This window comes from Rattus norvegicus, chromosome 16 (genome assembly GCF_021556685.1).
Source record: "Rattus norvegicus strain SHRSP/BbbUtx chromosome 16, alternate assembly SHRSP_T2T, whole genome shotgun sequence".
Taxonomy (NCBI): domain Eukaryota; kingdom Metazoa; phylum Chordata; class Mammalia; order Rodentia; family Muridae; genus Rattus; species Rattus norvegicus.
In genome coordinates this window covers 21836073-21861010 of record NC_141549.1, presented here as the reverse complement: position 1 = coordinate 21861010, position 24938 = coordinate 21836073, and the positions used below count along the sequence as shown (strand labels likewise).

The window sequence follows — 24938 nt, the reverse complement described above, 5'->3', positions numbered from 1 at the left end:
TCAAAGAGCACATCAGGGCTGCACATAGACCCCATATTCAGAGGTAGCAGACGTGCAGCTTCACGTGCTCTTCATGTGGACTCCTGGTTTACTGAAGTGAGGGCAGGTTCTCATTCTGTTGCCTGCATTTGGATTCCTTTCTGCTAGCTGAGCTGCCTTGTGTGGTCACAGTAGGAGAGGAGCTAAAATGTCCGCACTATTTTATCTAGGGTGAATAAGACCAGCTACAATATAGTAAATTTATATATGATATAAAAATCTTACCTTCCAAAAATCTTACATGCTTCACTTCTTTTTTATGTGCTGGTCTTCTTGCACTGTGGCATAGATTTATAAGTTATGGTTATTGTACTATTCATAAGAAAAACATTTAGCGAGCATTTGAAGCCCTTTATATTTCAGTCCCCTGTATCTTAGTTTAGATGTTCACAAACAATGTTTTTTGAAACCGGATCTCACTATGTAGCCATGCTGGTCTGAAACCCACGCCATAGACCATGTTGTACTTAACTCACAAAGGTCTGTGTGTCTTCTCCCTCCCACAGTCTGGGATGTAATTCATGGAACTACAGGTCTAGTCAAACAATTTTGAATTTATTTTTCAGCAATTCACTATGACTGTTGACTGGTATCCTTGCGACTTTCTCAAGAGAAAACATGAGGCATGGTTAGCTTTTAAATAGAACACAAACTAAAAGGCTCAAGCATGCATACACACAATCAGTCAATCAATCTCTCTCTCTCTCTCTCTCTCTCTCTCTCTCTCTCTCTCTCTCTCTCTGACTCTCTGTCTCTCTCTGTCTCTCTCTCTGTCTCTCTCTGTCTCTCTCTCTGTGTCTCTCTCTCTGTCTGTGTCTCTGTCTCTGTCTCTCTCTCTCTCTCTCTCTCTCTCTCTCTCTCTCTCTCTCTCTCTCCTCCCTCCCTCTTAAAAACTCTAAAGAGAATATTTGCCTTGCTCAGGGATGTATGGCAGTAGACTCTTAGGGAACACTAGGAGGAAAGATTCCAGGTCTGCAAGGAGATAAGAACCCCAGAGGACAAACAACAAAGTGAAATAACCTGGACACCTGGGGCTCTCAGAGACTGAACCACCAACCACAGAACATACACGGGCTGGACTCACACCTTCCCACTCATATGTAGCAGAAGAGCAGCTAGGTTTTCATATGGGTCCCAGTCAACTGGGATGGGGCCTATCGAAAAGCTGTTGCTTATACATGGGATACCTCCTTCTAGCTGAGTTGCATTGTCTGACCTTGGAGAGAGAGGAAGTGTCTACCCTTGCAGAGACTTGAAGTGCCAGGGTGTGGGGATACATAGGGGATCCATGACTGCTCGGAGGTGAAGGGGAAGGGGAACCGGAAAGGACTGTGGAATAGGGAGACTGAGACAGGGTCAGTGAGTTTGATGTAAAATGAATAAGAAAAAATAAAATTAAATATTTCAAAGAGCATTAAGTTTTGAAAGGAGAGTGAGCTCTCTCTAGAAAGGCTCACCTTAAAGCACAGATCTGTTGTCTGGAAATAATGGCTCAACATAAACATTAGGTAAACATGTGTACTAAACAGGGATTTTCAGCATAATAATTTTATTTCATATGGAAGGGAATATAGCTTTGTAAGATCAATTTTTTTAGAGCTAAGCATTCACAAAATCTAGGAGAAGATTTATAATTCTAAAATACCAGAATATGTGGAAGGAAATGAACTATTTATATATCCACATTAAAAGCTCCATCTGAAATGTGACACAAAAATGTCTTGGACTGCAATATCACCAACATTGCTAGTTAATTACAGGATGAAAGTTTACCGAACACCTCCTAGCAAAAGGTAGTTTTCTACTGCATTGGACATTTCAAACAGATCATTAGGAAACACTATTTATTACCTGTGATTATGTAACATATAATTCTAAAGATATGGCTTATACTGTCACTTTTAAGGTCAGAAATTATAAAATTTCAGACTCAGGGACTGGGGGTGTTTATTCATGGTAGAACATTTGCCAATGACACACATGACCTTTAATTCAGTGGCAAACTGTGTCAAAATAAAAAATACTGAAGTGGACCAACAGCTGATCTAGCTTATTCTTTGTCTTGGTTCATGACTCACGAACTGAACTACTGAGCTATGTAGTACTCCTGGTACTGCTGTTCTTTTGTTGTGTTGGAACAGTCTCTTTTCTAGCTCATATTTCGTGTGTAATAAGCTTTCTAAATATTTCTCTCAGAGTTTTTCAAATCATTTAATATCATATTAATATTCCTGACTTAAGCAATTCTCACCATCAAGAACAACACTAAGATTGTAGAAGAGAAGAAACTGTACCTGTTTGACACTTGCACGGCCTGTGCATCTGCACTCATTGATTCTAAGAAGTTTATCATTTCAGTCTGATTTTCATATGTTGCAAGTTGCAGTGGTGTCAAGCCATACTGTAAAGAAAACAATATTACATTTTATAAAACAACTTGTTTCTCAACTGAAAGTTCATCACAGATTTTGTGAACATAAACACACACTGTACTGAGTCACAAGGCATCATTTTTCCTACAACACCTGCTGTGCTTTCCACACACAGCTCTCTTCTTCCCTTTGACACATCTTTTGTCTACACAACACTGCATATGAACACCAATCCCTTCCAGAATTTTCCCCAAACACTCAATGGTTCCAATCTTCTTAGCTCCAAAAACTAGGACCTCCATGGACACAACCCCAAAATATAAAGTTTGGTATGCCCCTGTTGAAGGAGTGTGCTCAAGAGGTATCTGGAGCAGAGTTTCTCAATCTGCACTCCAAATATATTTCTTTTCTAAAGTAAGAATTATCTCCCAAGGGCAATAGCATCTTCTATGAATACCAAAACTTTTGAAAATCATAAAAATGTTTTGTATATTTTCTCAATGATCAGATTTTCTAATTTGCCTGACACCTCTCTCCTTTCCCAGTCTGCCCTCATCCCTGAGCCAAACACACATCAATACCTTCTTAGCAGCAACCCAGTTCTATATATTCTACAATCATTAAACTTGAAATGTATTTCTTTTCCTTGTTGGTGTAGATGTGATGTGATGTGATGTGTGTGTGTATGTGTGTATGTGTGTGTGTGTGTCTGTGTGTGTCTGTGTGTGTGTGTGTGTGTAATCCTAAAGCCTATAATCTTGAATTTCAAACTTAAAGTCAACGCTGAGACAAAATATGCTATTCTGTGGGTTTTTTGGCACTAATTATAAATACACACACACACACACACACACACACACACACACACACACACACATATATATATATATATATATATATATTTAAAGAGAAAAAGCGTTCCTCTGAACACATTCAGTGAGAATGCTTGAGGTTCTGCATGTAGAAAATAGGTCTGAGTGTCCCAGCTAGAAGTAGCTAGAAGTGCATTGGGAATGAAGTTGAATGACCTTTACCTCTGTTTTGGCTTCAATATCTACGTTGTACTCCAGGAGCATCTTTACAATTGCTATGCTGCCCCTGGAAATGGCATGGTGAAAGGCTGTATTCCCACTGTAATCCATCAAATTTGGATTAGCATTGTGCCTGAGCAATACACAAACACAATGTGTGTTGTCCCGCTGCGCAGCCTGTGGAAATTGTACAAAGAAATACATCTTCACTTCAAGGAAGCCAAGGGAGACATTTCTACAATGGCACTGAATAGTTTCTCTGAAATCAGACAGAGTTTTAGTTATTCATATTTTCCCTCCATTTTGACACAAGGTCTTCTTAAATACTCCAGGCTTGACTCATTTAATGATCTCCCCACCACATCTTTTTCCAAGTGGTAGAATTAAGGGGTTCTACCAACCCACCTAGATGTCCTAAGCACTCAGGTCTGTGCTGGTTGGCTGTCACAATGCAGAGATTGCTTGTTTGCTTAGATTTTGTTCTTTTTGCCAATGTGATACATGCTTAATACACCTGGAAAGATCCTCACTTGAGGAATTGGACTGGCCTCTGGGGCACTGTGTGGAACTATTTTTTTTTATTTAGACAGAAGTAGGAAAGCCCAAGGTCTTGTGGTAGGGGCATGCCTGAGTTCAAAGTTGTATAAAAAAAAGCTGACCAAACCTGGGTAAAAGCCATGGAAAGCTGCATTCTCCCCTGATCTCTAGTTTAGTTCTTCCCCCCAGTTCCTGATTTGATTTCCTGACCAGGTTTCCCATGAGGATCAACTGGGATGAATAAATGTAAGCTAAATAACTTTTTCCTCTCCTGAGTAAGTTTTGGTCTGTGTTTTCTCACAACAACAGAAACCAAACAAGGACACCTCTAATCCATTTCATACCAAAACAGATGGCCAATAGCTACCTTAATCAACGGTGTGCAGCCTTCATCATCCTGGATGTTAATGTTGGACCTATTTTCTAATAACAGTGTCACTACATCTGGATGGTTGTGGGCACTCGCATAATGCAGCGATGTCCTGCAAATTGAAAACACATTTAGCAACATCTCTGAATTCCCAGTAAGACTATCATCACCTGTAAGTACTACATAATATGAAGGTGATTTCTATCTGATGGAAGAAAGTAACTACAATGTTCTTATTTATTGAGGTCTACTCGAATGTTCATTTACTGTGCTAGGGATATGGTACATGACTCTTCCTATTTAAGGCAGGTGTTCTATCCTGACCTTCTTCGCTGCTCAAAGCAGCCTGTCTGAATCCTAGAAAAGTTCCCAAATTGATCTCAGCTTGAATTTAACTCATACTCTAATATCTGGAACTTACTAGTTACTCCTCGGTATTTTCAGGAGCTCCATGACTCCATGTCCCCATCCAAGGGATGAACATTAAACATATCTTAATAGGGGCTACTCTGATGTTTCAGTTCGAATGGGGAAGAAATCTGCTACAACACTACAAGCATTTCCAGCTCCTGAGAGCTCAGCATTTCCTGATCATGGTAATGATTTCTCTTCCTAGTGATAACAAACAGAACTATTCTGTGAGAGAAAAACAGGATTTTATCAGCAGTACACATAAAAAAATTCATATAAAAGAAGTTTACATTTCTTAATCCTCCTATCTTATCCATTGTGGTTACCTTCATTTTCATTCACATTTTACCCTCTCTAAGAATGGAAGGTCATTTATCCTTTTTATTATTTTACAACTATAATTAGCAATACTTTTAGCACTTTACAAAATTAAAGGTAATTATCATGCAACCCATTGTGGCCTACATTAAACAAAATATGTCACAATCAACAGGTAAGTGGCAATTTTACCGGTCACTTGCATCTATGTACATTTTTAACAGTGAACAAAATATAAGCCCTCAGTCCTCAATACTTTCTTTTATTTTTATTTTCACATTTCATTTTTTATGCCCATATGTAACACTTCTATACTCGGTATAGAAACCAGGACCTCATGCTTTGCCGTATATTGATCAATGTGCCCATGGACTCACACCAAAATCAGGTAAATATTGCTACAAGGTAATAACCTATGGTGGCATAGCTGCCTTGCTTGAGATTCATAGAGTTTCAGTAAAATGAAAGGAGGGTTCCAAAGAGTAATGTTCATTTCATGTTATATTTAAATTTATAGAATGTAAGGAAGCTTGACTGGGCAGAGAAATGAAGTTTTACAAATGGGAAGATCTTGAGAGATATTAGAACGTGTATTCTACACAGGGGATATCTAAGTTACATGTGGGGAATAAATGGACTGACAGAATGAAAAATTACCATTGGACAATTCAGTGTTTTTAAAGAAAATATTCAATGAACAGAAGAATATTTTAAAACTAAACTTCATTCTTGTATTCTTTATATGAAGCTCCACCTTAAAGACTAATTAACATCTTAGAATAACAAAATGATCAAGAAGCATGTGAACTAGGGAAAATATGCTGGTGTGTCATCGATTCCCCTTCAACCATAAAGACAGGATATAAGAATGAGGTGCTAACCTTTAAAAGTCTTGGAAAAATCAGGAATTCAAAGCTTACTATAAACATAGGAAAAGCAATATACAGCAAACCAATAGCCTACATCCAACTAAATTGAGAGAAAGTTGAAGGAATACCACTAAAATCAGGGAGTAGTCAAGGATGCCCCCTTAAACAAATTCAGCAAAGTGGCTGCATACAAAATTAACTCAAACAAATCAGTAGCCTTTCTCTATTCAAAGGATGAATAGGCTAAGAAAGGAATTAGGGAAACAACACCTTCAGAATAATCACAAATAAAATAAAATAACCCAGTGTGACTCTAACCAAGCAAGTGAAAATCCTGTTCGGTAAGAACTTCAAGTCTCTGAAGAAAGAATAGAAGATCTCATAAGATGGAAAGATCTCCCATTCTCACAGATTGGCAGGATTAACATTATAAAATTGGGCATCTGTCCAAAAGCAATCTACTGATTCGACGCAATCTCCATCAAAATTCTAACTCCATTCCCCATGGAGGTAGAAAGAGCGATTTGGAAATTCACTTGCATTAACAAAAAAACAGGATCCTGAGAACTATACTCAACAAGAAAAAAAAAATTCTGGGGGAATCACCCTCCCTAACCTTAAGCTGTATTACAGAGCAATAGTGATAAAAATGTTATGATACTGGTACAGCGATAGGCAAGTAGATCAATGGAATAGAATAGGAGACCCAGAAATGAACCCATACACCTACCTATGGTCACTTGATTTTTAACAAAAGAACTAAAACCATCTAGTGGGAAAAAGATAGCTTTTTCAACAACTGGTGCTGAATCAACTGGCACTCAGCATGTAGACTGCAAATCAAACCTTTCTTATCACCCTGTACACAGTTAAAATCCAAGCAAATCAAGGATCTCCACATAAAACCAGATATTCTCAACTTAAAAGAAGAAAACATGGGGAAGAGCCTAGAATACATGAGCCTGGAATACTTGGGAAAATTTCCTGAACAGAACAGCAATAGTTTATTCTCCAAGATCAAGAATCAACAAATGGGACCTCATCAAATTGCAAAGCTTCTGTAAGGCAAAGAGTACTGTCATTAGAAAAAAATGGCTACTAACAGATTGGAAAAGATTTTTATGATTCCTACATCTGATAGAAGGCTTACATCCAATATACACATAGAATTCAAGTAGTTAGACTCCGGAGAATCAAATTACTCTATTACAAAATGGGGAGCAGAGCTAAACAAAGAATTCTCAATTGAGGAATATCAAATGGCCAAAAAGAACCTAAAGGACTGGTCAACATCTTTAGTCATCAGAGAAAATGCAAATCAGTATCACCCTGTGATTCAATGCCACACCAGTCAGAATGGCTAAGATCAAAACTCAGGCAACAGAGGTAGGCGAGGATTTGGAGAAGGAGGAACACTCCTTCTTTGTAGGTGGGAGAGCAAGCTGGGACAACTCTGGAAATCTGTTTGGAGGACCCAGCTTTACACACTCCTGTGCATATACACAAAAAGGGCTCCAACATAAAACAAAGAAACATATTCCATTACATTCACAACAGCCTTATTTACAATAGCCAGGAGCTGGAGAGAACCCAGATGTCCGTTCATCTAAAGAGTTCACATGGAAAGACCCCTGGCTTCAACTGCATATGTAGCAGAGGATGGCCTTGTTGGGCACCAATAAGAGGAGAAGCCCGTGGTCCTGCCAAGGCTCTAGCCCCAGTGGAACGGAATGCTAAGGCGGGGAATCCGGAAGGAGTGGGCAAACGGGTGGGGGTGAACCCTCATATAAGAGGAGGAGGGACGATGAGCAAGGGGGTTCATGGTAAGAACCCACACACACACAGAGAAAAAGGAATGAGGGGCTGGGGTAGTTGTTAAAACTCAATTGGTAAAGCATTTGTCCTGAAAACCTGACTGCTGATCTTGGGATAAGGGGATCCGCAAAGCTCACTTGCCTACAAGTGTGAGGATCAGTGTGCACAAAGACAGTAAATAAAGCACACCATGTACTTGCTTGAGTGGAGTCTCCAGAACAGAGGGACGATGGGCTGGAACCCACAGGGAGGCCTGCTTGCCTGAGCTCAGGCCTTAGAACCCCATGGTGGTACAACATAACTAGCAGTCGACATTGTCTCTGACCACCACACCCTAAGCTCCACACGTGTGGGGCACAGGAAGTGAGATGAGGACAATCTCTGTCCTTCACATGTGTATCGATGTAAAAACAACAGTACAGAAGGTGATTACATGGGAGCATGGTCACAGTTCCAGTTCTAAATGTCTTTGATCCATTATTATTTTATACTATATTATTATATTGTATCATATACATTATATTATATTATACATTATTATATTGCATCATATTATGTATTAAGAAAGTCGTCATAGAATCAGGGGGAGTGGGAAGTGGGATGGAAGAGGCAGGACAGGATATAACATTGAAATGTAAATGTATGAACTATCTAATAAAAATGAAAAAACAGAAAACAACAACAACAAAGAAGAAAGAAAATCTAGATAGGGGTCTTGGCAATAACAGCTCTAGTTTTGTTTAGTAGAGAACTCAGTTTGATTGCTAAGACACACAGGGCAGCTCACAACTGTCTATAGCTGCAGTTCCAGGGGATCCTGCACCAGGTTCTATCACAATGGTACACAGAAAATACACAGAGGCAAAACAACGGTATTTATGTGTGTGAGTGTGTGTGTCTTTTTGTATGTTTACAAAATGTAAGGGTTAACATAAGAATAAAATTATGTAGTTTCATTAAGGCCTAGGAGCTGCTGTTCCACAGTGTGGAGGTCTCATACGACTAAGAGCATTTAGCAGGTATAAAACCCAGGGGTCCCCAGTGAAAATGAGCCTATGTATGACCACTCTCTACCCTCAGATTGTAGCCCTGGAAGTTGATTTGTCTTCCTCCTTAGCCCTGAGTGTCCCTAACAGTTCCTACCCTCCTCCTTTTACTCCCCTCATCAATTTGAAGCCCCATTACCTGCCCCTCCAATCAGATTCATCCACATGATGATGACACTCATGGATCATACTTTCAATTTTCTCCACGTCCCCAACACAGGCCGCTCTTTGTAATCGACCCACGGGATCATACCCGATCAGATAGAGGGGAAATTTCGTCGTTTTCTTTTGACGCAGGCATCCAAAACCAGGACAGGAGCGCCACAGACGGGTGTACCAGCGTCCCCTTCTGGGGAACTTCAATGCCAGAGCATCATATTCAAAATCTTCCTCCATTATGGAGCTCTAGGGCCGCCCAGGACCTTCTTACCCTCTCTTCCCTCCCATTTAGCTACTCTCCACCTCCCAAATTATACGATAAGAGTTTGCTAAAATCACCAATTCTTGCCAAAGAAGTGTAGGCAAGACCTGCTCGTTCAGGGTTAACTGAACTATACTTCATCACCTAGCAACACAGCTGCACTGGCACCACCATAGTGACATGCTCTGAGCTCACAATGGAGCTGGCTTACGGACTGTACCCTATCCTTATGCTCCATGTGTGCCCACCTCAGACTCCACTGTTAGGAGCCCAGCCCCCTCAGTGCTTGTTCAAAGCTCTGTCAATGTTGACGCTGAAGTAGATCCATTTGCATGGCCTTCAAAGGGAATACTGAGGGCAGTAAGGGAAGCCATTGCAATCTGTAACCCTAAGACTGGCCTGATGGACCTAAAAAAATCATCCTGATTTAGCAAACCCAGACCCAAAACAACAAACATTTCATGTGTCTGCTGTTAAGGATGTTAGGTTTTAAGTATCTGATATGAGAACTACAATCTGGATAACCACACAGGATTCCTGACTATCTACTAGGGAACTAGGGGGCAGAAGAATATCGCCCCAGGAAGAGGAAGGAGTGTATAGTGTTGGGAAGAGATAAAAGCTAGAATAGGAGGGGTTAATGAGAGGGAACCGGGAGAAATGGGTAGAGGCAAAGGGTACACACTTCTACCTCCCTCGCATTTTTCAAGCCCCATTACCCTCCTTTCATATTCATCAACATGATGTTGACTGGAGTTGATCACTCTCTCCAGTGTATCCTGGTCACCTGCTGGCTGCATGTTGGAATGGGCATACAGATTCATACTTGATAAGGAAGAGGGTCAGTTTCTTTTTCTTAACCAGGCACCCACAGCCCTGGCACGCAAGCCTAGGTAAAGTAGGAAATAAAGGGAGGGACAACAAACACTAAAGTCCCTTTGAAAAAATTAAATGGAAATCTGCTACTCTATTAGCTTCCTATATGTATGGAATACATATGGAGCCAAAAACTAACATGACACGAGGCTCCACTTAGACATCTTGTGCCACCAAGTTACAAATCCAGCAACAGGAATGGGTGACAACCTGTTGAGTCATTAACCAAAGGATCCTATAGAAAACCTTGACCATCACAAGCCAGTGCCAAGACTATTGGTTGCTCTATACAATCTGATGTTCAGGACTGACTTCTGAAGATAACATTTCTGTCATCACAGGGGGGGATAGGTTGAGCCGGGGTCTAACTAGACTCTTCACACTACTAACCAGAGTTCATAATACTGGAAGGTAACCTGTCTGCTACTGGAGGGCAAAGGTAATCCTCAATATCAGTCAGCTTCAAACCCTGAAACCTACAGTAACACCTACAAAGAAGCTCAAAGGCATCTTCAAATCTAATTATAGGTGATCTAGAACCCTCATATCTTCACAGGCCCAGACATACATATAGTGCACACACAGACACGTAGGCAAAACATTCATACATGTGAAAGAAGCATAATCTTTCAATAATAACATGTTTACAGGTATGTAATACACTTATGCAGCAAATTCATCTTTTTCAAGTATATAATCTAGGAGTGCATTCTTACTATGTCATTAAATTATGCATCACTTATACTATTGGTTTTAAAAATATTTTAAGTTTGAGAAAACTCTGTGGCCATTAGAAGGTACTCTTTATTCCTCCAGATCCTATCCCCTATCAACTTGTTAGGCACCAGCTCAGCCTATCCCTCTTTAATGACAGAAGTGTTACTTTAAGTATAGGAACTTAAGATCAGGATGTGTAGAGCACACCATACCCCATGATGTGCCTGGGTTTCATGGATGCTTTGAGTTAATGAGTAAACTGGCTGCAATCCAATCTAACATTTGGTCTCATTCGGTTGGTTTTTGGTGTAGATGTTGTCGTCGTTGTTGTTGTTGTCATTGTTGTTGTTGCTGCTGCTGCTGTTGCTTCTGACATTGTTTGATAGATTGATTGGTTTTTTGGTGTCTAGTTTTTTGAGGTTTTTGTTTGTTTAATTGATTCCTTGTGTGAGTGATTGGTTGATTTTCAAGAAAGTTTGTCTCTGCCCACCCCCTTTCTCTCTCTCTCTCTCTCTCTCTCTCTCTCTCTCTCTCTCTCTCTCTCTCTCTCTCTCTCTGTGTGTGTGTGTGTTTGAGTGTGTGTAGTTCTGGCTGTCCTGAATCTACCTCTGTAGACTAGGCTGGCCCCAAACTCGTGAAAATCTACATGCCTCTGCTTCCTGAGTGCTGGGATAAATTTCTATGCCCCCACCAACCAGGTCATTTTGCATATTTAACAAAAATGAAGTCATCTAATATAGAAATATCCCCTTTCTTGGTCATTAAATAATAGCTTCTTTTATCATAAGATAGTGTCAATGCCTCTGTCCATCTCTAGAGACTAGTCCATTGTATCAATATGATAAACTCTGTTTACCCATTCATCATGCTGGACCATTTGGGGTTCTCTCTTTTGTCTTTTACACTTAGCAGGGCAATTATACATCAATCACAAAAAAAAATGAGCTTCAGACTTGCCCTCAGGACAATGTGATGGAGAAGATACCTCTACTGTGATTCACTTTTCCCAGATTATATCCACATTTTGTAGAGTTGCTTAAAATCAACCAGCATCCTAGCCTCCAAGGCTCCAGTGCTGCTGTTGAGCAGAGTCAGAGAGGATGGAAGAGTGAATTTTGGGGGCATTCCTGTAAAACTAGGTCTTATGGATGGAACAAATGCTAGCAGTCATGAGTCCAATACAGGGGCCTTTGCTGAAAACACCCCACACAGAATGGGGCATCCTAATTCCATCAGGTACTAGAAGGAGCTCCTGAAGTTTTAAAGGGTACCAGTTGAAGACTGGTTTTCACTTGAAAAATACACTAAAAAGCTACTGATGTAATAAAGAGTATAGAAAATTGTGGCTTTCACTTAGAACATTTTCATGGGAAACTCTTTCTTTTTTTTAATTAACTTGAGTATTTCTTATATACATTTCGAATGTTATTCCCTTTCCTGGTTTCCAGGAAAACATCCCCCTAATCCCTGCCCCTCCCCTTCTTTATGGGTGTTCCCCTCCCCATCCTCCCCCCATTGCCGCCCTCCCCCCAACAATCTAGTTCACTGGGGGTTCAGTCTTAGCAGGATCCAGGGCTTCCCCTTCCACTAGTGCTCTTACTAGGATATTCTTAATGGGAAACTCTTAATTAAAAGGCAAACAGTTTAGGTCAACACTCATAGGATGAGTCACTAGGACTAGCAGCAGAGTCTTTGACAAGAGGGAGTCCTACTTAGCAATCTCATGATAAACCCTCACAAATCAGAGGCCCACTGCTCTCCTTGGACTGTTTTACTAACAGTGCTGTGCTGGCTTTCTTTTACAACTTTACAGCGTATGCAGACCAGACTCCATAAATTGTCATGTCTGCAAACGTCATCTGCTGTTCGTGACGTCACTTTATCTCTGAAAAAAACTGAGCTTCACTAAGGATCACCTTGGACATGGATACATCTACTGTCATGGTATTGGCCTGCTGCCTGCCCGATGGCAAAGAAGGACAAATGAGTCACCTCCAGGACACTGCAGTCACAGAGACATGGATTCTCCTTGATCAAGGTTCCAATCTCCTGGATTGTGTCATCTGGTAAGTGCGTGAGAAGTATTTGTTCTTTTCACACATAAAATCCTGTTCACCAAAATCAGTGAGTGCACAGTGCACCCTTCAGGTGCAGACCTGACCTATTAGACTGAGAATAAATTTTAACAAACATCCATGCTCAGTGGAATCCAAACATCACATCTGTCTTCCCAAGTGGAGGATATTTATACTCATTAAATTGCAGATATTACTAAAATACCTAAATACTGAAGGGAAACACAGGGTGGCTGGTGCCATTGTGCCGTCCTTAGGTGATGCTCCCACAGGTCCTCTGAATGCACGAAAGGGAAAGTACTGACCTCTACCTTCATCCACTCAGCAATTCCTTGTTTGAATCCTATTGACTTCTTAGTATTACTTCTCAGATTCCATGTTGTTTTTTCTTCTCTTTTACTAGTTACTTGGTATTATGTCTGTAAGTCACTCACTACAGTAATCTATCACCCCAATCTCTTAGAACCTCTACGTTTATTTGCTATAGAGATAATGAAGTCTTGAGGGAGAGATGTAAAGGAGTCATCCCATTTAAAATGGAGTTACCACCTTCTCTGTACACTTTCCAGGTTGGGGTCTCTGTGTTAGTGTCTATAGCCTACAAGAAGATGATGCTTTTCTAACGAGGGTTCCAAACACAGATCTATAGCTATGACAGTCATTTCATTGATACGGATAAGAGTACTGAGTTTTCCTCTTGGCTCAGGACATATCTACTCTTAGGGTTTTGGCTGCTTTAGCAGTTTCAGGCCTGGCTTCCATCACATAGAGTGTGTCTGAAATAGAATCAGGAAAGAGAATTATTTCCATAATATGTGTTCCACTACTGTACCAGAACATCTTACGAGCCAGTAACTGGTTTACTTTGCAGTATTTGTAGCTTTGGGATAACCATGTTTGCATTTCTGTTCTGAAATCATGCAGACTACTTTATGTATCATGAATGCTACTTGGTAGGTGTGAAGCTTAATAGATAAGGTTTTTCTTGTGTTTATAGAGTAAATATACTTATTTTTTATAGGAATCTATTAAGATTTTTACGAATGGTAGAGGCATCATTTTCAGCTAAATGATGATGATCATTGATTTATGCCATGTTTTAAATTTCAGGAGGTATGATTTATGAATGGATGTTTTTATTCTCTATGCTATAGGAGTAATGTTCAGGAAGTACCATTCTGTACAGTAAAGTCAAACATATTTCCTATTTTCTCATCTGCCACATCTGTGGTATGAAGTCTTATGTTTTGTTCCATGATGCATGTGGCATTGACTTTTGTGCTTGTTCTGTGTAATGGACCAAGTTTCTGTCTTCTCCATGAAGCTGTCTCTATTCATCAGTATAATTTGTTAACATGCTGTCAATTCCCCATATACCATGGATTTATTTTTAATTTTTATTTTTTAATTAATTAGTTAATTAATATATACTTTCCTTCAATCTCTTCTCTAAATTTTGGCTTCATATTTCCTGCTATAAATATTTTTGTTTCCCCTTCTAAGAAATACTGACACATAGACATTTTGGTTGTCCTTCTTCTTGAGCTTTATGTGGTCTGTGGATTGCACCTTGGCTCATCTGAGCTTCAGGGCTACTATTCACTTATCAGTGAGTGCACACCATCTGTGTTATTTTCTGGGGTCACCTCACTCAAGATGATATTTTCTAGTTCCATCCTTTTCCCTATGAATTTCATGAAGTCATTGTTTTTTAATAGCGGAGTAGTACTGCGTTTGTGTAATTGTACCACATTCTCTGTATCCATTCTTTTGTTGATGGACTTCTGGGGTCTTCCCAGATTCTAGCTATTAAAAATAAGGCTGCCATGGACTTACTGGAGCATGTTTGTCTGTTATATGTTGGAGCATCTATTGGCTCTATGCCCAGAAATGGGTATACCTGGGTCCTCAGGTAGTACTATGTCCAATTTTCTGAGGAAACCCCCAGCTGATTACCAGAGCAGTTGTACCAGCTCGCTATCCAAGTAACAGTGGAGGAGTGTTCTGCTTTCTCCACATTCTTGTCAGAATCTGTGGTCACCTGAGTTTTGTTCCTAGCCACTCTGAGGGGTGTGAAGTAGAATCTCAGCATTGTTTTGATTTGCATTCCCCTAATGACTAAGATTGTTGAAGAACATTTCTACAGGTACTTTTCAGTTATTCGATATTCCTCAGCTGAGATTTCTCTGTTTAGTTCTATATCCATTTCTCTAATAGGATTATTTGGCTCTCTGGAGTTTAAGTTCTTGAGTTCTTAGTATATATTGGATATTAGACCTCTATTGAATGTAGGATAGGTGAAGACCTTTTCCCAATCTCTTGGTTGCCGTTTTGTCCTAAAGAGAGTATCCTTTGCCTTGGAGAAGCTTTGCAATATTATGAGGTCCCATTTGAAAGTCCTTGAGCAGAAGCCATTGGTGTTTCTTTTCAGGAAAATTTCCGCAGAGTCCCTACGTTCGAGGCTTTTCTCCACAGTTTCCCCTATGGCTTTGAGTGTTTTCTTTTTATGTGGATGTCCTTGATCCACTTGCCCTTGAGCTTTGCACTAGGGAAGAAGATCAATTTGCATTCTTCTGGGTGCGAACTTCCAGTTAATCCAGCAACAATTATTGAAAAAGCTATCTTTTTTCTACTGTATGGTTATATTTCCTGTCAAACATCAAGGGACCATAGGAGTATTTGTTCATTTCTGTGTCCTCAATTCTATTACATTGATCTACCTGCTTGTCTCTGTTTTAATACCATACAGTTTTTAAAACTATTGCTCTGTAATACAGCTTGAGGTCAAGGACGGTGATTCTATCTTTTATTGTTATTATTTCTTTATGTTGAGGATAGTTTTCTCTATCCTTGTTTTTTTTTTTGTTATTCCAAGTGAATTTCCAAATTCATCTTTCTGACTCTATGAAGGATTGAATTGGAATTTTGATAGATTGTATTGAATCAGTAGATTGCTATCAGCAAGATAGCCATTTTTTATTTATTTACTTTTACACTTCAGATTTCATTCCCCTCCCAATCCACCCCCTGACAGTCCCACATCTCAATATTGCATACCTCCTCCCCCTACCCCTTGTCTCCTCCACAAGGATATACCCAGCCCAGCAACTCCACCATATGTATAAGCTTCCTGGAGCCTCTAGTCTCTTGAAGGGTAGACATCTGCTTTACCTGAACCCAGACAGGGGTGTTCAATGACTCATGGCTGTCTGTGTACAAATTTATGGACAGATGCTTAATTATGTTTCCCAACCTATGAGCCTTTGAATACTGTTGCAGATTTCATTATTGCTTTACCTCTATGGTGTATTAACTCCAAATCTGTGCCGGTGAGGGCTCAAGCTGCGCTAATGTTGATGACTGTGTGACCTACATGGCTCCTTTATATTGACCTATTAAATTAATGATGGATTTCTAAATGTCATTAAAGAATCGTGTTGGTATTCTTAGGGGGTTGCACAGATTATCTAGATAAATTTTTGTGTTATGGCCACTGTCTTACGTAGGACTTTAGTTGTGTGAACAGACACCATGGCCAATGAAACTCTTAAAAGGAAACCATTTCATTCGGGCTGGTTTACAGCCTCAGAGGTTCAGACCTGTTATCATCACAGCAGGATCACTGCAGCCACCAATCAGACATGGTGAAGGAGGATCTGAGAGCTGTAGATCTTCATCTGGATGGTCCTGCAGAATACTGCCTTCTAGGCAGCTAGGATGAGTGTGTTAAACCCCTTACACACAGTCGCACACCTACTCCAACAGGGCCACACCTACTCCAACAGGACCATGCTTCTAATAGTGCCACCCCTGAGCCAAGGAAATATAAACCATCACATCCAACTCCATCATATTAACCCTTCTGACCTAGGAGCGTGGGGCCTTTCCATGTTACTGTATCTTCTTCTGTTAATTGACATTAAGTTTAGAGTTTTTACTGTACAAGTCATTCAATTCCTTGGTTATATTTAATCTATAATATCTGTGAGAATCTGTTAGTTTGCTTATTTGCAGAGTGTGCTGGGTATTTGAATTTAGGAAACTAACTTGGTTTTATGCATTGCTTTTCCTCTAATACAATGCTGAACAATTGAATAGCTGCAGGGGAATTTTGGTGGAGGCTTTAGAGTCTTTTGTGTATATCAACCACCCAGGCCTAAATAAAGTGACATTGGCTTCATTCTTTCAAGGGTGTACATCTATCACATTCACTTGTGCTGTTATTCTAGCTAAGACTTCAATGATTTTATTGAACAGGGGAAGATCAATTATACTTTTCACATTTCTGATTTCTGATTTAGTGTGAATGCTTGGCATAAATATTTTAGAATGATATTTGCTGTGTACCATTCTTATCTTGTCTTTATTATATTGAACTGTATCCTGGGTCTGATGGTTTGTATGTGTGAAGCCGAGGAAGTAGCAGTATTAGAAGTTGTGACCCTGTTGGAATAGGCATGTCACTGTGGGTGTGGGCTTTAAGACCCTGATCTTAGCTGCATGGCTGTCAGTCTTAAACTAACAGCCTTCACGTAAACATGTAGACTACTCAGCTATCAAAAAACAATGACTTTATGAAATTCAAAGGCAAGTGGATGGAACTGGAAAATATCCTGAGTGAGGTAACCCAATCACAGAAAAACACACATGGTATGTATGCACTCATTGATAAGTAGATATTAGCCCAAATGCTCGAATTACCCTAGATGCATAGAACACATGAAATTCAAGAGGGATGACCAAAATGTGATTGCTTCACTCCTTCGTTAAAAGGGGAACAAGAATACCCTTGGGAGGGAATAGGGATGCAAAGTTTAGAACAGAGGCTGAAGGAACACCCATTCAGAGCCTGCCTCACATGTGGCCCGTAAATATACAGCCACCAAACTAGATAAGATGGATGAAGCAAAGAAGTGCAGGCTGACAGGAACCAGATATAGATCTTTCCTGAGAGACACAGCCAGAATAAGGCAAAAACATTGGCGAACAGCAAACCACTGAACTGAGAACAGGACCCCCGTTGAAGGAATCAGAGAAAGGACTGAAAGAGATTGAAGGGGATGAGACGCCATATGAACAACAATGCCAACCAACCAGAGCTTCCAGGGACTAAGCCACTACCCAAAGACTATACATGGACTGATTCTGGGCTCCAACTGCATAGGTAGCAATGAATAGCCTAGTAAGAGCACCAGTGGAAGGGGAAGCCCTAGGTCCTGCCATGACTGAACCCTCAGTGAACGTGATTATTGGGGGGAGGGCAGTAACAGGGGAAGATGGGGATGGTAACACTCATATAGTAGGGGAAGGGGAGTGGTTGGGGGATTTGGCCTAGAAACTGGCAAAGGAAATAACAGTTGAAATTTAAATAAGAAATACCCAAGTTAATAAAGATGGAGGAAAAAATACTGAATAAAAGAAAGGAATGTAAACCTTTGAGGCAAGTTGTAAACCTGTCACTAGAATTCATTAATTAAATATTAATTCTATGTGCATATTGTTTAAACATCTGTGTTTCTTTCAATGGCAAACTGTGATCATATTCAAAATGAGGCATTTCCTTTCATTTTTCTGACGTTTCCTTTTGCTATTGTCAATATAATTGAAATAAGGTGAGATAGGACTCTTGAATGGACATACACTTCCTGCCTTGTTTTCCTATTATACAATCTTCTGCTTTATCAGGAGCTCTGAAGAATTAGCTAACGTATGCAGAAAAACAGTAGACTAAACCCTTCTGAAAATGTGCTGTCAACAGAAACAAAATCCTGCGCTTCCTTCACTACATGATTTTTATAAAGCTATTAGAATAAATTGACGAAGTTCATCATCACAAACATCTCCCCATTTGATTTCAAGCAGGCATGGTAACAGAATCGGCTCTGCATGGCAAACCTGAGACCTGAATGATGTAGGAGAGGAGCCTGAGGCAGAGATGAATCTTTGCTCTCGGCATGATTTATTGTGTGCTGTCTCCCAGGTTTATCATGTCCCTATTTATGATATCAGTGTGTGAGGGTTGCGGATTTTGGAAATTTTTCTGTTTAATCTTAATTGTATACTGTTGAATAATTGAAATGTGGGAGCTGTATTGGATTTGGGCCTGGTTGCTTTGTCACTGTGTGGCACAAGAAGTTTACATTCACAGAATGTTGTCAGCCTGAACAAGACCCTTCTGGGTCTCCAACAAGGTTTGACCCCTGCTGAGCCCTGCCCTTGCATGTGGAAGCCTTTTGTCCCCAACTGGGAACAGTCTGGCCGGGTACTTCTCACCTGAGTCAGAATTAGGCTGGCCTTCCTGGTTATTTCCCTAATTTATTCAGGCCACATAGTTGGTCCTTTGTTACCGAAGTCTCAGCCAGGGTTCCCCACTGTGCTTGACAGATACCTGCTAAGTGGTGTTCTTTGGATATATAGTTTGGTCAATAAAGAAACCAGGAGCTCTCTTCCTCTTCTGGCTTGACACGAATAACCTGTGTGTGTGTGCTTCTTTCATCCCGCAGGCTTTCGCCCGATTCTAGGTACCCTGTTGGTGCTGGCCCCGACATTGAAAGACTGTGTGAATTTTCTCTTGATAACTGACAGACTGTTGGAGATTCCTATGCATGATTTACTGGTTGTGTTCATTTCCTTTGTATGCATGACAGGCACTTAGCTTTTCCTATGGATGACTCTCACGCAATGTATGTGATCTGTGGATGACTGACAGACTGTGTGTGTTTCTAATAGATGACTGAGAGGCTGTTGACTTTACTGTGGCTGTTTGAAAGGATATTGAAATTTCTTATAAATGGTTCTAAGGCTATGGGCAATTCCTATGGGTTATTGATAGGATGTAGATTTTTCCCCCAGATGACTACCAAGTTGGGGGTGTGCCATGTAGCTGACAAACAGGCAACTCTTTCCTACAGATGATTGACAGGTTGTTGGTTTTTCCTATGAATGCCTTACAGGTTGTGGGTACTTTCTATGGATGATTTCATGTAGCAGTCATTTACCATGGAGGACTGACTGAAAGTCTGTGCATATTTGTTATGCATACTGAACAATGGTAGATACATACTATGTATGGTTGACAGGCTTTGGCTATTTCTTATCAATGATGGACAGGGTGTAGGTATTTCCTATGAATGACAGATAGAGTGTAGGCTTGTCCTTTGGACAAGTGACAAAGTTGGTATATGTTTCCTGGGGCTGAGTGATAGGCTGTTGACACTACCTATGAATAATCCACAGGCTTTGAGATATGTTGTGAAAGACTGACAGGCTGTGGGTCTCTCCATTGAATGACTGGCTATGGGAGTTTCTAATGTATGACTGACCGGCTCTGAGAGGTTTGTATATAAGTTAGCCGCCATGTCCTGTGGTTGATTAACAGACTATGGCCATTTGTTATGTCTGATTGACAGACTGTGATAATTTCTTCTGGATGACTGACAGGTTTTGTGAGTTGCTGGTAGATGATTGACAGGGTGAGGGGATTTCCAGTGGATGACTGACAGGACATGGGCAATTCTTATGGATGGTTGCCAGGCTGTGGGCTTTTACTTTGGATGATGTAGGTGTTGGGGACAGATTTTTGATAAGCTGTATGACTTGTGGGTGACTGACATGTTGTGCTTCTTAAGATAGATGATTGATACATCATAGGCATGACCTACAGATGCAGATCTACAGACCACTTGTTTCACTGTAAATTTTATAAACAAATGAAAATTGAAATCCCCAGTCACCAATACTTTGACTTTTTCAATCCAAATTTCATTTTTTATGCCCACGATTAAGCTTTCTATATTTGCTACCATTATGATCACAACATATTGCTTAGGTAATAAATAAAGTATCCATGTTAACCCGGGAGCAAAAACGTAGCAAAGCAGGACCTTCCATTTTGTTTTAAAATGGTCAATGTGTCCCTGGACTTACACTAAATTTGGTAAATATAAGTAGAAGGAGATAAACTATGGCATCCAATCTCCTATATATGAGATTCAAAAAGGTTTCAGCAAAATGAAATGAGAGTTCCAAAAAGCAAGGTTCATTTCATGCTATATTTACATTTATATGATGTAAGGAAGCTTGACTGGGCAGAGAAACATAAAGGTTTAAGAATGGGAAGACCTGGAGATATATTTTTTTTTCGGAGCTGGGGACTGAACCCAGGACCTTGTGCTTGCTAGGCAAGGGCTCTACCACTGAGACAAATCCCCAACCCGACCTTGAGATATATTAAAATGTGTATTATACACAATAGACATTTAATTACATGTGAGGAATAAATGGACTGACAGAATGAAAAACTATAGTTGGACAAATCAGAGTTTGAAGAAAATATTCAATAAGCATAAGAATATTTTCAAACTATAATTCATTCTTGTATTATTTATATGAAGCTCTACCTTAACAACTAATAAACACCTTAAAATAACAAAATGATTAGGAAGCATGTGGACTTCGGAAAAATATGCTGGTGTGCCATCAATTCCCCTTCAAGCAAAAAAATATGAAATACGAATGAGGGCCTAGCCCATCACACTGCTCCCTGATCTCAAATCCCACGGAGAAGAGAGCTAAACACCAAGAAGTATGGAACATCCTGAGACCAGAGGACAGACAGACACATCTGTCCACTTTCAACACCACATTCTCATCAATGAACAGATAAGAGAAACAGAAATTAAACAGCGACATAGAGAAACTAACAGAAGTTATATACTAAATGGATTTAACAAATATTTATAGAACATTAAATAATAAAACAAAAGGATTTATATTCTTCTCAGTACCTCATAGTACCTCCTCGAAAATTGACCATATGATTTGTCAAAAAAATAGGCATCAATAGATACAGGAAGATAGAAATAATTCTATTTGTCCTATCAGATCACCATGGACAAAGGCTGGTCTTCAATAAAAACAATAATGACAGAATGCCCTCAGATACATTGAAGTTTAACAACACACTACTCAATGAAAACTTGGTCAAGGAAGAATTAATGATAGAAATTAAAGATTTCTTAGCACTTCCTTCGGATGCAAGTTACTAGATGACTGCTTCTCGGCCTCGCCAGGAAACTAGTAAGTTCCTCTGGGATCAAGTAGAATTTTATAAGAACATAATGGATGGAGAGGAGAAAACCTATGGTGGCTGTGAAGGCCCTGATGCCATGTATGTGAAATTAATATCTTCTGATGGTCATGAATTTATTGTAAAAAGAGAACATGCATTAACATCAGGAACAATAAAGGCCATGTTGAGTGGTCCAGGTCAGTTTGCGGAGAATGAAACCAATGAGGTCAACTTTAGAGAGATCCCTTCACATGTGCTATCGAAAGTGTGCATGTATTTTACCTACAAGGTCCGCTATACTAACAGCTCCACTGAAATTCCTGAATTCCCAATTGCACCTGAAATTGCACTGGAACTGCTGATGGCCGTGAACTTCTTAGATTGTTAAATAAGATAAATTAAAATAAACTGTTAATTTTTTTTCAGTATTTAATACCTGTAGTTCAGTTAGTAATTTTTTCACATATAGCATGTTGCCTGTATGAAATTGAACTCTAAAGTTAATTGCTGAGCACATTTCTTCTGTCATTTGCATAGCAGAGTTGAAATTTGTTTGCTACATCAACAAATTAAGGAAGTTTCACAAGCCAAAAAATAAATAAATAATGCCAGTTTTAAAAAAAAGATTTCGTAGAATTTAATGAAAATGAAGATACAACACACCCAAACATTTAGGACACAGTGAGAGCAGTACTAAAAGGAAAAATAGCTCTGAGTGCCCCCAAAAGAAACAGGAGAGAGCATACTCAGCAGCTTGACAGCACATCTAAAATGTCTACAGCCAAAAGAAGTAAATACACACAAGAGGAATAGAAGGGAAGAAATAATAAAACTAAGAGCTAAAATCATCCAAGTTTTAAAAAAAAAGGAGTACACAAAGAATCAACAAAAGCAGGAGCTGGTTCTTCGACAAAATCAACAAGATAGATAAACCCTTAGCAAGAATACCCAGAGTGTATCCAAATTAACAAAATCAGAAGGGAAAAGGGAGACATAACAAAAAATCTGAGGAAATTAAAAATATCAACGGATCCCACTACAAAGGCATATATTCAACAAAACTGGAAAATCTGGAGGAAATAGACAATTTTCTAGACAAATACAAGGTACTAAAGTTAAATCAAAAACAGATAAACATCTAAACAACACCATAATTCCTAAAGAAGTAGAAGCAGTTATTAAGAGTCTCCCAACCAAAGAGAACCCAGGACTCCATGAATTTACTGCAGAATTCTATCAGGCCTTCATAGAAGACCTCATATCAACACTATCCAGATTAGTTCCCAAAATAGAAATAAGCAGAGCACTACCAAATTCCTTCTTTGAAACCACAGTTACTCTTATAACTAAACCACACAAAAATCCAACAAAGAAAGAGAACTTGAGACCATTTACCCTTATGATTATTGATGTAAAAATACTCAATAAAAATCTTGCAAAGTGAATACAAGAACACATCAAAATAATCACCCATCATGATCAGTTAGGCTTCAGCCCAGGGATGAAAGGATGGTCCAATATACTAAACGATAACCTGGGCAAGGAAGAAATAAAGAAAGAAATTAAAGATTTCTTAGAATTTAATGAAAATGAAGGTACGACATACCCACACGTATGGGACACAATTAAAGCTGTGCTAAGAGGAAAACTCATAGTTCTTAGTACCTGCAGAAAGAAACAGGAGAGATCATATATCAGCAGCTTGACAGCACACCTAAGAGCTCTAGAACAAAAAGAAGCAAATACACCCTGGAGGAGTAGAAGGCAGGAAATAATCAAACTCAGAGCTGAAATCAATCAAGTAGAAAAAAAGAGGACCATAGAAAGAATCAACAGAACCAAAAGTTGGTTCTTTGAGAAAATCAACGGGACAGATAAACCCTTAGCCAGACTAACGAGAAGACACAGAGAGTGTGTCCAAATTAACAAAATCAGAAATAAAAAGGGAGACATAACTACAGATTCAGAGGAAATTCAAAAAATCATCAGATCTTATTATAAAAGCCTATATTCAACAAAACTTGAAAATCTGCAGATAATGGAAAATTTCCTAGACAGATACCAGGTACCGAAGTTAAATCAGGAACAGATAAACCAGTTAAATAACCCCATAACTCCTAAGGAAATAGAAGCAGTCATTAAAGGTCTCCCAACCAAAAAGAGCCCAGGTCCAGACAGGTTTAGTGCAGAATTCTATCAGACCTTCATAGAAGACCTCATACCAATATTAGCCAAACTATTCCACAAAATTGAAACAGATGGAGCACTACCAAAGTCCTTCTATGAAGCCACAATTACTCTTATACCTAAACCACACAAAGACCCAACAAAGAAAGAGAAATTCAGACCAATTTCCCTTATGAATATAGACGCAAAAATACTCAATAAAATTCTGGAAAACCGAATCTAAGAGCACATCAAAACAATCATCCACCATGATCAGGTAGGCTTCATTCCAGGCATGCAGGGATGGTTTAATATATGGAAAACCATCAATGTGATCCATTATATAAACAAACTGAAAGAACAAAACCACATGATCATTTCATTAGATGTTGAGAAAGCATTTGACAAAATTCAACACCCCTTCATGATAAAAGTCCTGGAAAGAATAGGAATTCAAGGCCCATACCTAAACATAGTAAAAGCCATATACAGCAAACCAGTTGCTAACATTAAACTAAATGGAGACAAACTTAAAGCAATCCCACTAAAATCAGGGACTAGACAAGGCTGCCCACTCTCTCCCTACTTATTCAATACAGTTCTTGAATTTCTAGCCAGAGCAATTAGACAACAAAAGGAGGCAAAAGGGATACAGATTGGAAAAGAAGAAGTCAAAATATCACTATTTGCAGATGATATGGTAGTACATTTAAGTGATCGCAAAAGTTCCACAAGAGAACTACTAAAGCTGATAAACAACTTCGGCAAAGTGGCTGGGTATAAAATTAACTCAAATAACTCAGTA

General features: G+C 39.4%; 1 protein-coding gene, 1 long non-coding RNA gene and 1 pseudogene across 4 annotated transcripts in view; 2 read left to right on the top strand and 1 right to left on the bottom strand.

Annotated features, from left to right (window-relative positions):
* Positions 1-24938, bottom strand: part of LOC148000454 (uncharacterized) — a 79064-nt gene that overhangs the window by 30962 nt on the left and 23164 nt on the right. Inside the window, exons 1-5 of one of the 2 annotated variants that reach the window (XM_087589352.1) lie at positions 8948-9381; positions 4347-4461; positions 3446-3619; positions 2334-2440; positions 265-317 (exon numbers count right to left, since the gene is read on the bottom strand). In XM_087589352.1, coding sequence (XP_087445478.1) covers positions 265-317; positions 2334-2440; positions 3446-3619; positions 4347-4461; positions 8948-9204 — 706 coding nt within the window. In that variant the 5' untranslated portion in view covers positions 9205-9381. Of the gene's footprint in view, positions 1-264; positions 318-2333; positions 2441-3445; positions 3620-4346; positions 4462-8947; positions 9382-24938 lie in introns of those variants that run through there. The other variant, XM_087589353.1, reaches the window with a different exon arrangement.
* LOC148000453 (uncharacterized) overlaps positions 12834-24938 on the top strand; it is an 87356-nt gene continuing 75251 nt past the window's right edge. The window contains exon 1 of the long non-coding RNA XR_015639724.1: positions 12834-12888. This is a non-coding gene — a long non-coding RNA (uncharacterized LOC148000453). The remainder of the gene's footprint in view (positions 12889-24938) is intronic.
* On the top strand, positions 22005-22355 carry LOC134482343 (elongin-C-like; annotated as a pseudogene). The gene has a single exon (XR_015639722.1). The product of XR_015639722.1 is annotated as an elongin-C-like, transcript variant X2 (transcript).